The sequence below is a fragment of the Trypanosoma melophagium genome (assembly GCF_022059095.1).
Source record: "Trypanosoma melophagium isolate St. Kilda chromosome Unknown ctg3segment0, whole genome shotgun sequence".
Lineage (NCBI taxonomy): Eukaryota > Euglenozoa > Kinetoplastea > Trypanosomatida > Trypanosomatidae > Trypanosoma > Trypanosoma melophagium.
In genome coordinates, this window is record NW_027125162.1 from 247,078 (window position 1) to 262,276 (window position 15,199).

The following is a 15,199-nucleotide window of genomic DNA, read 5'->3' on the forward strand; positions in this document are numbered from 1 at the left end:
CAAAACCTTCAGACAGGTTCTGGATTCTCCGACGTAAGTTCCCTTGGGTGAAGGTTTTACTGAATCTGAAAGAGAAAAAAAAACAGAACGAGAAAAAGCGATGATAAAAAGGGGGAAAAAGAGCAGGAGTTATTATTCCTATATTCCGACATAAAATGAAATACATTGGTGTGTACAAGTTTTGTCTATTACAAGTGTTAAAACACACGGACCGAAACAGAATCGCTCAACTAATTGCTCTCATTTTTTTCTTTCCTTTTCTTTCTTACTATAAAAATAAATAAATAATATATATATATATATATATATTATTTATTTATATATATTAATTGCGTATCCTTTTGTTATTCATTACTAATTGCAGTCATTTTGTAATAAGCACAAATATCAACAGACGTATATATATATATATAGACATTTGCCTTACTGAAAGAAAAGGACTATGACGGCGGAGTAGTAGCGTATCTCTCCATAGAAATTTCTTTTCACTTTTGTTCCTTCATTCATTTTACGTTTTTTTTATTTATTTTTGTACTTTTTTTTCACTTTTATTTTTTCAAATCCAGCCCGGAGAAACCAATAACTCCGCTGACTTCTACTTGTGGGGATGGTGAGTTGTATCCACAGAGAAGAATAAAAACAAACAAAGAAAAACAAAAAGCATTATACCTCATAACTGAAGACACACAGAGAACAAAAAACAATTTCACGCAGCTTCTATGAGTTTCATTTCTTTTGATGGGTCTCTCTCTTCTTTTTTCTTTCCCTCACAGAAAGATATATATATATATATATATATACTTCAACACTCACACAAACTTTAGAACTATTTATTCTCTGCAATCGTCGTATTGCAGCCGCAGTATCATTTCCCCTTTCCAGCCCATCTTTTTTTTTCTTTTCGTTCAGTATTTTCACTCATATAAACTCACTCACTTTCTGTTCCCACACTTAAACAAAAAAAGAGACTCATTTAGATAAACGAGGAATACGGTAGCGGACAACAACACTAACGAGAAGAATTTCATCTGTTTATGTAACCCTATCCCAGCATCTTTTAACGAAAGGAAAAGCGAAAAAAAAATTCTCCACACAGAGAAAATAAAAATAAAAAAGATCGTCCTCAACTAAAACCAAAGAAAAGAAATCGTAGATAATAAAAAAAAAAAACAGTACCTCAGGGACCAAGATACATCGATCAGATTATGTCCGCTATCTTTTCTTTCGTTTTCAAGAGACACATACTTTACTTGCCTCCACTTATACTCAGATAATTATCTTTACTCCAACTGTAAAAAAGAAAAAAACAAATAAAAAAAAACCTTTCAAAAAAAAAAAAAAGAGATACAATGATAGTATAAGACTATCATCGTTATTTCATTTCTTTTTTTTTGTACTCCTCATTTTCTCCATTTCCAGTAATATCGCTTCATCACTTTCATTTTTATTCCGCAAGTTCAATTAAACCTCCCGTCACGAAGAGACCACCGTACTCATCACTTGAAAAAACGTATACGCCCCCATTCTCCTTATCACACCACAATGCCACACTATTTACGACTCCACAGCGAAAATACGTCCGATCACGAGATGAAACTGCTGCTGCAAAAGGGGGAGGAGCATTAACACCTTCTGTTCTTGTCGGTTGTGTTTGTGTTACTTCGGTGGTTTCCCCCTTCATCTCCTGCCCAGAAACCGCAACACCAGTCATCATCAGTCGACGCAGTGTTCGATAGGAGACAAGCTCAAATGGGATATTGTGCAGACGGATCTCATTAGCGATTGTCCCTTCATCCTTACTTCGTCGATTTCCCATAGATGTAACATCCGAGCCGTCAAATACTCCACTACAAAAGCGCAGTTGACCGAGAAATGAGGGAGATGCATGTAACGACAACGGCATAGAAAGAGAATTTGATGCACCAATGTGTGTACCACCCAGTGATCTTTGACGACTGCAACTCAATTGTTTTTCGCGTGCACGTCGAGTTTCATCTCCTCTGAGTTTATCAAACTGGTAAAAAGGAAAGGGAACCACACGCAAAAGATCTACAGTGGCTCTTAATAAAGTACTCATTCCATGTTTATCAGCTAACTGTCGAAGTAAAGCATGACGTTCTGATTCATATTGCTCTCGACTCTCTAAAGATTGCCTTTCAATAGAACTAGAACTAATATCACTATCTTCTTCATTTCTTGTATCCTCATCATCATCGTTTATATCATCCTCATCCAAGAAGTGTTGATGATCGAAAACACCAGGTTTTGCAAGTGAAAGATACGGATGACGCGCCCGTTTTGAAGGAGGTCTAGCTTCAGCAGAAGCACATCTATTTTGTGCTTCATTCCGTTTTCGCAGATCTATCACTTTAATACGAGATCCTGTGAGAGCGTTAAAAGTATATGTTCTGCTATGAAGAGCCCCAACAGCAACGACTACCATGGCATCATCGCCTTCCAGATTTACATCATTCATACTATCATTATTATTATCCTCATAATCATCCTCATCCTCATCATCTTGTTCTTCTAATTCTTCATCTTCTTGATCTAAGTAAGGCATAAAAGAACCGTAAATCTGTGAATTCCTATTACTTTTTCCTCCTCTTGATGTTGACGCCGATCGCTGTTTCTGCTGACGTCGACGAGGACGGCGTACCACAGCTACAGAGCATGGTAACATAAATATAGGAACTCTTCTGATATTTGAATGCGGGTGTGTATGCATATCTTCCAATAAGGAAGAATGAGGTAATGTTGAACAAACAGGAATAACACGTACAACACTTCCATAAAGAACATCAAATACAACACAAGCGTACATGCCTGCATGATATTCCAAAGGACGATTACGATGAAGCGCCACACGACTAGGTCCGACAGAAGCCATTATACATAAATAACGTCCATTACTGGCAGTGGGTGATAATACCACACGTTTTGCTGATCGTCGACAAGTACATACCGTACTGTAACTCCTTCTAGCACTTCCTACTCCTGAAAAACCAGCACCATTCATATTATTATTTATTGCAGTTTTATATCCTCGAGATTTTTTTTCTTTTTTTGCATCTGTATAGTAATTACAGAAAGGTAATGATGATGATTTATCACCTTTGGTACGATCCTTAAATCTACAATGATGGCAAAGTAAACTATTTTCATCATCTTCATTCCAAACAGGTTGACCGGATACAGACATTGAAAGTAAATTCCATGGTTGCTGTGGAGCTGCATACTGAGGATCAGGAACAGGAGGCCATAAACACGCTGTTTGACATAACATCTGAGAAACTTCATCAAATACTAGTCGAGAACCTGTTTTATAGAAAATAGCTCGACCAGTAAAAGAACTATCATCATTTATTATAACATTATCATTTGATACAGATGTAGATTCATTTTTACCTGAATGCATTTGTTGAGATCTCAAAAATGGAATAGGATTTATGCAAGCTTCAACATCTCTGTAGGTATCAGATTGATTACGATAAGAATGATTACCATCCACTCTATCCTGATTGCTATCTTCATTATCAGATCCAGATGAGGGATCCAGCATAGCCTGCGTACAGGGAATAAAACGAGTTTCCTCTTCTCCCAATACTTGCTGAAGAATATGTCTACCCAAACGACTACTATCTCTCGTTTCCATACCTGCTGGAAGTCCTTTTTCCTGCATTACTTTAGATATCTCTGTTGCCATAGGTTCACATTTAGCTCCACATTGGGTTACACGACGTCGATCAAAGCGAATGATACGAGTTCCTACAAAATAATCATGTTGCATATCACCATCTGTAAGTGGTGTAGTACTTTTGGGAAGAGAACCTCCTTCTCGGGCCTCAGCAGAAGAACGCATCATAGATAATGAGGCAGGGAGTCCACGATGAGAAACTACTACAGAATTTCCTGTAGCGAATCCAATATTATGTTCATTCCAAGCATCATACATGGATAATTGGCCTTTTTGATCTGTAGTATAAATAGCTTGCATTAAGGGTGATACCAGAATATCATGTAATGGAATAGTGGCAATTTTCTGAATAAGTGATCCATCGGCTGGAGACCAACGAAGTATAACATTTTCTGTTCCACAAGAAAGACATTGTAATACAGATAAATGTTTATAAGCTTCACGTTTCCAATCAGGACTATTTTCATCAAGAGAACGAATACTTGTTTTAGATATTTTACGTCCCCAAAAACGTGGATCCATCCAAGTTGCGACTACTATAGGTGCTGTATGAATTCGAAAATCTGCATAAAGACGATCCTCATCATTATTAAATTCTCTTGAACTATCATTTTTCTTTGTATCTGTACAATGCATAGAGTATATAAATACTTTTCCAGTGTATTCACTAGTAACACGATTAGTTTCTTCTTCTTTTCGAAAAGAAGAAACATTATTTTGAACAGAACAAAGAAGAAATCGTCCACATGGAGAAAATCTAAGAAATGAAGCCAAATGTTCATACCAACGAGGTTCTTTTTTATCTTTAGTAAACTTGGTATCCAAAATTATTTTTTCACAAAATGATCCTTGAATATGTTCATTCCCATTTCCTTGAGTTGATTTTGTTGGATTACGCATAGTATACACAAGTAGTCGACCTTTTGTAGTCAATAAAGCCAATAATGATCCACATGGTGTCACAGTAACGACTTGTATTTCATTTGCCATTTCATCTTCTGAAGGATCAATATTATTTTCTGATGAACTTGCCTCTTCTTCTTCAAGAGGATATGTAGTACTTCTTTCTACTTGTATAATATCATTAGCAGAACGAATCATAAGATGTATTAATGATTGAAAATGTGGAAATAAAAAAGATTCAATAAGTTCACCAGCCTCTTCTAATGGAATAGGAAGGTCAACTCCTATTCCTGTATTTTCTGAAATAACTGGAGGAAGACTTGAAGTACTCGTAGTTGCTTCTCCAAAGACAGATGAATCATCCTCATGAGTACGAACTGTAGTGGGTTCATTTATAGTTTCCTCACATCGATTTCGTTCACTGATTTTTCGATTAGGAAGACCTTTTACTATACCATTCTTTCCTTGAGTTCCACGTCTAACTGCATATGCTGTTAATCTTTCCAAAGCTTTAACTTGTACATCCATAGGAACAGATTCATCTTGTAAATCGAGAAGAGCTTTTGGTGTAGCAAAGACCCGTTTAAGAAGGTGATGAAAGGCAACTTGTTGAGGTTTAGAGTTTTCTTCCATCGGTGAAAGTTTTCCAGTGGCTAATGCAGTGATAAGAAACATACGAAAATCATCATCATTCTCATTTTTAATATTGGGTAATGGTAATGCATTACCATTTGACCCATTATTTCTAGATGATTTACCTATTGCTTCATCATATAATAATTTATCATTAAGAAGTTGAAGATAAAACGGTTCTACTGATACATAATTACCTAAAAAATAATCATGTACAGCACTCTTTAAGATATTTACAAGCGATCGTCCAATTTCTTCCTGTTCTTTCATCACTTCTGCACGATGAGGACGTGGCAGTCTTCGATTAATTGTTTCTTTTTTTTCTTCCTCTCCTTCACGAGTATAACGAGAGGGAGTAAGTGCAGGAGAATCACTAGTTTTTCCTATTGTGATTCCCAGCTTTTCGGTAATTTGTGCGGCGCAATTGTGGTACCAGAATCCTAATACAGTACCACCAAGAGAATTCTTTTGTCGTACTTTATTACCTCCTGTATTGGATTGTTTTCTGGAATTCTTTTCTACTTCTTCATTATTATTATTATCTTCTTTTTCTTCAGCATCATTGTTAGGTGGATAAAGCTCTTTATGTAAAAGTTCTGCAAACTCTGCGAGAGAACCAACAACCCAGGCAAGGAGTTGTATACGGAGGACTACGAGAGTCCAGTGAAGTTTTGGATCAACTAAAGGTAACGATTCCCATTCTTTTTCTTTTTGATTTGTCACATTCTCATTTTCAACTAAAACTGCATGACGTACGGTTCCCATGCATTGATGCCATAATTTTTGTGAAGAAAACTCTTGTCCTTCTTTAGACTCTCCCGCACATCTTCCACTTGTATCTTTCACAGGAGAAATAGGTTCTGTATTTCTTGTCTCAGAATGATTACCATTTGCAGAGTTATTACCTTGTACACAACGCCCACACTGATCCAAAATCCACATTGATACTTCTTCAAGGTTTCTCCTGAAAGTTGGTGCACCTCGACAAAACATGTCAATAATACTTTTATTTATTTCTGTTCTTGTTAATAAGCGTCCATTTTTACCAGAAACAAATGGCACAGATGATGTTCTTGACGGTAACGGTGAAGAATTATTCTTACCTTTATTTCGTGTTGCAGATTCTGTTTTGTTATTTTTGTTGCAATATAGAACAGATTTCTCATAATTATTGGTGAAACGCTCAAGTTGATGAGCTTCCAGAAGCAATCGCTGAATTTTCTCCTGGAATTGTGAAAGTCTTTCCAAAATGCAGCATCGGTATCGATTCCATCCTCTAAAAAGAAAATCCGCACATGAAACCATCTCTACCAAGTATAACTGCGACCATAAAACTTCCACATAAGCAAAAAAGACTTGCATGAGAGATACCCATGCTGGAGGCAAGTTAATGAGTGAGTTCATCCCATTATTATTTTCTACTTGATCAGTGCCTTCATCTCCTTGATTTTCCAAAAGCACATTGAACAATTTACGCAATAGAGGTGTTAAGCATTCTTTTCCATAGGAGGAGCAAGAAGGATCTGTATTGCAAGAAATAGTAGAAATGCACATATTGCATAGAAGTTGCAAGACGCCTATACTATCATTTATTCCATTATCACTACTCCCACTTTGGTGAGCTAATGCACGAAATAATGTCATACCCTTCATTTTTTGGAGCATTACATCTTCTTTCTCCTTTATTTCATCCCTTTCTACCACATTCGTAGTAGAAACATTTCCATTAACACCATTTGACTTTCTTGAGAAATTATTTCCATTCCTGTTGTGGTTATTGGTAGAAACATGATCTGAAGGGTTTACGCCATCATTCAGAACATTGGTTTGAGAATACGACGAGCTTGCAGCTAACTGCAGTTTCCTACGAGTTTCCTGCACTAATGTCTTGGCGGTGTCTGTAAATCCAAGATCCAATAACAACTGTTGTAGCAAAGAACTGTTTGACGGCATCTGCCCACCCCCACCAACAGACTGTGGAGTGGAGGATTCTTCCTTCTTTTTCTCAGCCGAAGATTGTAAAACCTTTCGCCCACTCATATTTAGAGATAAAAATGTCCGGATAAGTAACGGGAAGCAAATTCTCTTGTCCCCTACTTTTGCACTCTTTTTACTCCCCCAATCCCCTTCCGTACGGTATATATAGAGAAAAATAAGAAAGAAAGAGAGAGACTCCACACACTTCAGCGTGGTGCCGTAGACTTCACGTGCCTCTCTCTTTAGCAACCCCAGATCCCGAAATAAAAATAATAAAAAAAAACAAAAACTGTAAGAAAGCAAACTAAATTTTGAAGAAAATAAGCTTCTCGACTCTCACGCTCACTACCTAGATGTTGAATTCTATCCGCGTACGTACGAATTTTGTAATACTCTGCACTAACGTAATAAAAAAAAAAAAAGAACTTCAATAAGTAAAGTTCGAAAAAAAAAAGAAATAATTAGAAGCACGTTTTACTACAATTTCGAGACACAGCATACAACAGTTTAATCTGCATGTTCAAGACAACCTCAACCATTAAAAAGATTAATAACTCTCTCGTGAAGTAAATAAAAAAAAAAGCTCAACTAGCGCAACAAATGTAATTTTCATCATCAGACATATTCACATACACACATAAGGGAGATTAATAATAATAATAATAATAATAATAATAATAATAATAATAATAATAATAATAATAATAATAATAATAATAATAATAAGTACTTTATTTTATAGGTGGATCCTTCTCTTCAGTTTTGATAACTGGTGCCGCAACCCCAAGTGAGGTTCGGAGAGTAATAAATTCACGACGCAGTAGTGAAAGAATTAAAAGAAATTGTTCACTTTCCTCCACTGAATTCCATGATGGAATAACTTTTGGTATCAAAGGGAGAACCATAGCAGAAGCGGAGTTATTTTCTTTTTCCACAGCAACACCTCGCTTTGATAACGTCATGTGAGTCCCATGAGAAGTATGCCCTCTTACCCCAGTTATGGCTGATATGGGTATGGAATCAGTAGGCATAGCTTTTGCACGCCGAACAGAAGTGACAGAAAAACCCGAATCGGATGGATTGAGTGGGTTGCAGGCACTATGAGGGTTATTGCTACTGTTGCTACCATCTACTCCACCTCTGGAGAGATCTGCAGCACTGTCAAGGGCTGCACGTCCTGTGACGAGGGGTTGAATAGGCTCACTTCCAACATCATCTAAATAATTATCAAGAATCTCATACGCCTCTGTCACATTGTGAAGTCCTGAGACTAAGAAATCCACCGTATTTTGGACAAGGGCGGCACGAATAGGATCAAGGGGTGATAGTAATATTTCTGCCTCAAAAAGTGCACTGGTATATAATGCCTTTACCTCATCGACATTAGTAACCAAAGGGTAACGAAATCGTCGTTGTTGTGCCGCCTCAGGTTTAGATTCCATACCCACAAGCGGTTGTATGGATGGTGGTAATGGAAGTGGAGGAAGTGGAGGAAGTGGCGTTGACGGTATGACTTTAATCGGCGACGGTGTATTTTTCTTCCGCAGTGGCTGTTTTCTCCCCCGCAGTGCCGATCCAGTCTTGCGCAGTGCAGTTGGCGGCGTGTCGGGGGATCGTTCCTTTGTTTGACGGCTGCGGCCCCCACGACGTTCTTGCATAGATGCGATGCGTCGCAGTTTGTCAGTGCCGGTGCCACGCAGTAATCCTGCGATGAGTCGCGTGATGAGAACTCCGCGTGGCGGTGGTGTTTCTGTCGATGTGTCCTCCAGCAGCGACTCCGCCAACAACACCGCCGGATCATCAAAGAAGCCAAAGTTGTGTGGATCGACACCTGTCATGGACGTCTGAGAAGAAAAGAAAAATGATGGTGAAAGTGTTGATGGAGTTTTTAGAAACGCCTGTGACTCATTTCCATGATTTCGGACAGCACATGAGTAGGCATTTCCTGGAGAAATATATACTTCCATATCATTTTCCTTTTCTTTGGTGGTATCTTCTACATCTACTTTAGGGTTCTCTTTTTCTACTACAGGAGTATCTGTACGTTTTGTAACGGTTGCAGTAGATCCACCCTTCACTACGGAACGTTTTTTACCTCCATTACTACTACTACTACTACCACCACCACCACCAATACTACTAATACTACCACTTATACGTGTTTGTGTTATTGGTACTGAAAAGTTAGGAGGTGATGACATTGCTGCAGTTGAGCTGTCATGAGGAACTTCTGGAATGGAATTTAATACAAGTCCTGAAAAGCGCTCAAGAAGATCTTCTTCCCAAAGAAGACGATACATGTCACAAATCCATTTACGATAGAAAATAACCACACGTCGGTCTACAAAATATACAGCAGGAATAAGAAAATCCATTATAGTAGTAATTACACGAAAAACAAGTAAAGTAACTTCTTCTCGTATTTGCTCTTGCAGAGCCTGGGTATTCGAAATTGATTCTTGTACTTGTTTAATCATTAATTCTAGTTGCATTACCATTCGACGAGGAATACTGATCGTTCTCGGTGAAGGACTCTCTTCAGAAGAAATAGTTTCTTTTATTATTTTCTGTACCTCACCCCTAGGAGAAATTGCAACTATATTATCTTTTTCAAAATGCTGTACGGAACGAGTAAAAGCATACAAGACAACATCAGCAAGTCGTACACCTCCACCAGCATCTTCCATTAAACAACCTGAAAAGACAGCATGTGGCACATCACAGTAAGTATCCCCAGGTGAGAATGCATTACCAGAAACTTTAGTTCGATGAAATCTACCATGCATACGACGGGAATTATCCTTTGGAGAAGGAAGTGCACTATTTCCACTACCACGAAAATTAGAAGCATTGATTCCTTCTTCGGCTACATTTTCAGCAAACTTTTTGAAATCTTCTGCAAAGTTGTGAAGAGATGGAAAAACAGTGGAGAATAATCCCAGTGCCGGTTTAGATGGTACTACAAGAAGTCTACCTGCTAAATCCGTAGGCTGCAAAATTCCGCCGCGCCAACGATCACCAACGTTATTAGTACCAGCTTCTGTAGAAGCACCATTCTGTTCCATTTCCTCAACACTACCAAAGGAACTATTTGGAGATGGAGCTGCTGATGGTTTACCAAAGACAAGAGTTTCCACTAACATATTCAAATATAAAGCTGTTTGATTAACTGTACGACTCCCACCGATGGAAGGAGAAAGAGAGAAACGCCCTTGTTGTTCGTCTGTTCTAAATCCATCATTTACTTGTGTATTACAGTCACTATCATCCACTTTTTGTAATAATTGTGTGGGTACCCCCGTTTCCACAGATTGAAATTGACTGCCAAAGTGGTTTATAGTACCATCGTTGCTATTTTTCTTACTATTTTCCCCAAGGAAACTTGTATTATTAAGTTGGGTACTTCCTTTAGAAGTAACCTTTTCGTCACTATTAACATTAACCTGAGCCTTTTCACGACTACTATCATCAGGAAATAGTATATGAATAAGGGAATCAATATCATTTTTTGGCAGTCGACCCATTAAAAAATCCAGAAATTCTTCTCGACAACATGAGGACTGTTTCCTATTGTTATTCCGTGTCGGAGCTGTACCTAGAGGTAACTGGTGTTGAAATATACGGTTCTCTGGAGTTAATGCATCCGTTAATTGACCTGACATATTCTCATTGACGTTTGTATTTCCATTTCCACTATTTAGTATTGGGTTTGCAATAGGTTGCACCAATTGTGGAGTATTATCTACAGTACCATGAAGCAATGGCTGCATATCAGAGAAAGAGCAGTTCACTGAATGTCCATCTACTGCATCGTGATTCATCTGTTGACCTTTACTATCCACTCCTACTACTTCAGATGAAGCAGCCGTAGGTAAAGATGAGGGTGCTAATGTTGAACGTCTACCTTCTCTTATACCACCACTACAACCAACGTTACCACTATAACTATTATTATTACTATTATTATTGCGTGTACGACAAGTACAAACATGATCCATCATGCGGCACCGTTCTACTAATTCTTTTAGGAAGAATACGTTTTGCTGAAGAAGACCCTCTAATTCTACAAAATGATGCAGATCTTTAACAAGTTGCCTTGAAAGAGAATCAAATGCGCAGACGAATGTGCGTCGTTCTTCTTCTTTTAACAATGCATCAAAACGTGCAAGTGTCAAGGCAAGTTCTATCGCGTACGTTTTAGATAGAGTTTCACTACTCTGTTCAAGACACTGCATAAGTGGAAAAAATTCATTCCGTAAGATTGCTGTGACACTCGGAACAGGGACAGAAGGAGTTGAGATCCCAACAGAAGACTGTAGTTCTTTTACAAGCGATGATACTTCAGCACCATGGCTTTTCATTGCGGCTAAAAATAATCAAATAAACTAACAAACAAGCGAACAACAACAACAAAAAAAAAAAAAATGAGCGGCTGTAGAAAAATAAAACAACCACTTAATTGAAAAAAAAAGAAAAAGAGAAGCAAAAAGGAAATAATATGAGAGAATGTCAAATACAGTAATGACAGTTAGCATTCTTCGCATATACTCCAACCTCTATAACATTAAAAGAGAATACGCATCTTAAACGGAGAAACAACAACAACAAAAAAAAAAAGAAACAAAACATTTGAGACCTATTCTTTCTCTCAATTTATTATCATCATTTTCTAAGGACACACGGAGAGAGAAAAAACACACAGACACACACACACACACACATACACTCATTTAGATTCTCTTTACTCGATGAATGAAAAATCATTACTCCTGATCCTATAAATTTATTCACTGCCAACATCTGGATGCAGGACGTCCTTCTGCATTTTTGTCATGTCAATAATGTATCTTAGTGAAAAATAGTTTTCCTTTGCTAGTTCTGTCAATGGTCGTTGCTGCTGCAGACTTCGTTGTAAAATTTTTAGTACAGGTATCAAAGAACTTCGGTCTTGTGCAAAACCTCCTGCACACTCATTTGAATGCAGCATAAGAGACTGTGCCCAGAGAAGTGCGTGCTCGAGGCCTCGACTTTCCTCTACCTCAGTACTCACCCATTGTACCAAGAGAGGGAACAAGAGTGAAGGAACAGAAGAGACGGCAACTGGAATAGCATCTCGTGGCATCCGTCTCAAACACTCAATACCGAGCATTCTGTCACCAAGATTTAATGCACCCACAAGTGCCATAACTGGTTCACCACGAGAAAGTTGATCACGTACTTGTTTAATTGTAATATTAGCATTAAGTTGTAATGGCTGAAATTTAGGTCGTGCAACACGAGTAGAAAAGACAAGAAGACCATCTGTTGTTGCTGCTACAAATTCAGTTCCTGTAGAGGCAAAGGCTAGGTGCATTGTTCGAGCTGTAAGAGCAGTTTGTCGTTTTCCAGTTGCAAAATGTTTATGTCGACTTCCTGGCATTTCCAACATTTTTCCACGTCTCAAATGAATATCAGTATCATCCACATCAATATCATCTATATGACCAGCTTCTGTCATGCGACGCCATTGGTATTGTTCTTCTGCACCTTGAACATCAAGATTTGTTGTAACAGGCCATTTTTTAAGCATATATCCCTGTGTAGCGTGGTATAAGACGAGCCATTTAGATTCTCCGCCGGCGATGATTTTTTCTCCCTCTGGAGCAAAAGCAATAGTAGTGAATCGAGCATTATAGTTAGCACTTCGTGGTCCTACCGTCTTGTTCCACCCTCCTGCGGCATCAAAACTTGTCTGAAATGTTTTAATAATGATAGGTTCCGTTGGCACCGTTGTCTCGTAGACGGCGATCTCCTGTTTCATTGTCAGCAGTGCCATTCGCCGGCCGCTGCTGCTGAAGGCGACACTGAGGACCTCCGCCCCAATGTCAAGCACCTCCGCCTCCCCCTTCAGCCGCTCCCCGCCATCGCCGCGGGTGAAGAGATCCCACACCACGAGATGATGATCCAGTGAGCCGGAGACCAACACAGTCCCACTCGGGTGGAATGCAAGACACGCCACAGGGGCCTCATGTCCTTGGAGTTGATCAATCACTTTTCCTGTTTGTACGGCAAAGAGAAAAATACGGTCTGTCTGTCCACTTCCCACCGCCAACACCTCACCAGAGGGGTCTACTGCAATACATGAGAGTTGTGTCTGTTCAGGGGGGCTGTAAACACGAAAATGACGATAACGGACAAGGTCATAACCACGTGCTGTTCCATCACGACTGCAGGTAAAGAAGGCATTAGTGGCAGCACTTGTCGCAATACCTGTAATAGGTCCAGTATGCTCTGTAAAAGTAACATAACACTGTCCTGTAGAAGCTTTCCAAACTTTTACCTTACCATCATCTCCACCAGATATGATACTACTAGCATCTGCTGTAATTGCTGTACGAGAAATATCATAATAGTGCGCTTGATCTTTAAGTACATACGCTTCTGATTTCCAATCCCAAACAAGTAATTGCTTCAAATGAGCACTTCCAAAGGCAACAAAATCTCCACTAGGACTGAAAGCGGCTGCAGTTAAAGATTGTGCAGATATGGAAAGTAAATGTACCACATTTAACTCTGTTTCATCAGCTGATGCCAAAGAATGAATTGCGAAAATACCAGAATTATATCCAATAGAAATAAGGCCTCGACGACGATGGAAAGCTGTAACAGATACATTACCTTTGTGAGTAAGAAGATGTTTCTTTTCAATCTCAAATGCGCATCGAAGAATATCTGGAAGATAGTTATCATCAGCGACAGAAACACGAACCCCTTCAAGTTTAAGCTGTTCCAGTCGTTGTTTTTCAAGAAATGACTTTGGAACACCACCTTCTTCAAGTTCTTCTTCTTCTTCTTCTTCTTCCTGTTCGTCACTTTTGTTTTTAACATTCAGACGTGCATTAAGTTGTGCCCTAGCAATAGCCTCTAACACTTCACGACGTCTTACAGGTGTTCGTTTCCACGTAATTACAACATTATCAGCTGAAACGCTCACTACACGTGTGCATGCATCATCAACAAACCATGCACCATGAACTGCTGCACGATGTCCTACCAAGGCATTTTGTTGAATAGCCATTCCTTTATGTTGCAATCGTCCTTGACGTGGAAAAATTTTCATACGGGCATCTTGTCCACTTAACAAAATATGCTCACTGTCTGATGTCCACTCAATATTAGTAATGGGCAAGGTCAGTGCTGCGTGAAGGTTCTCTATGCGATGGGAACCATGAAATGCTACAATACGTTTAGCAGGAGCAGTATAGACTTGAAGTGTATTTTCGAGTGCAATCGCCACATATTTACCACAAGGACTAAATTTAACACAACGAACTTCACAATCTGGTGGAAATGCGATGGAATCCAGTACCACACCGGCAGAAATAGCATAGAAGAAACCAAGACCACGAGAACCAATGACAATAAGGAGATCTCCATCTGCAGATACGTCAAAACACTGAATAGTACTATTGCTACAGGGAAGTGAACGATGACCTTCTTGTTGTAACTGAATGGAAGAGATGTAGTTATTAACTGGTGAAAACAGTTGGCGACCATCAGGGGAAAATGCAACATTACCTCCCGTATATAGCATACCATGTACGGATGCTAATTGAAAATTAGTCTGCATTTTAAATTTCACCTTTTTCCAGTATTTCGTTTAAAATATGTATATGTTTTTTTTGTTTCTTGTTTTTGTTGTTAACTCTCTTCTTTTTGTTGTGTCTTCTCTTCCACCTTCTTTCCTCTTCTCGTTTACTTTCTTTCCCTTCTTCCGTTCCTTCCTTCTCTACGGAAGTAGCGGCCTCCTTAGCAATAGAAAGAAGAAAAACAAGAAGAAATCATTAAAAATAAGAGCATAAAAAATTTTAATATTCCTTATATATATATATATATATATATCAATCCTTTTATTACCACTTTTTTTATCTCCTAAAAGGTAGTTCATGTTCCTCAGAAAACGGACCATATGTTTCCACAATATCGTCCCCTTTTAGTTAAATTGTTACG

General features: G+C 38.6%; 3 protein-coding genes across 3 annotated transcripts; all 3 read right to left on the reverse strand.

Annotated features, from left to right (window-relative positions):
* Window positions 1-1,444: 1,444 nt before the first annotated feature.
* Window positions 1,445-7,273, reverse strand: LSM04_007380 (uncharacterized protein; the record flags this gene model as incomplete). Its single annotated transcript, XM_067337028.1, has 1 exon — window positions 1,445-7,273. One exon carries the CDS (start codon window positions 7,271-7,273, stop codon window positions 1,445-1,447), a length of 5,829 nt encoding a protein of 1,942 aa, XP_067189914.1.
* Window positions 7,274-7,941: 668 nt separating this feature from the next.
* LSM04_000606 (uncharacterized protein) lies at window positions 7,942-11,571 on the reverse strand (the record flags this gene model as incomplete). Its single annotated transcript, XM_067337029.1, has 1 exon — window positions 7,942-11,571. One exon carries the CDS (start codon window positions 11,569-11,571, stop codon window positions 7,942-7,944), a length of 3,630 nt encoding a protein of 1,209 aa, XP_067189578.1.
* Window positions 11,572-11,993: 422 nt separating this feature from the next.
* LSM04_009115 (Small-subunit processome) lies at window positions 11,994-14,819 on the reverse strand (the record flags this gene model as incomplete). The annotated part of the gene is made up of 1 exon (XM_067337030.1): window positions 11,994-14,819. The coding sequence occupies one exon, from the start codon at window positions 14,817-14,819 to the stop codon at window positions 11,994-11,996; it is 2,826 nt and encodes a 941-aa protein (XP_067189983.1).
* Window positions 14,820-15,199: the final 380 nt, after the last annotated feature.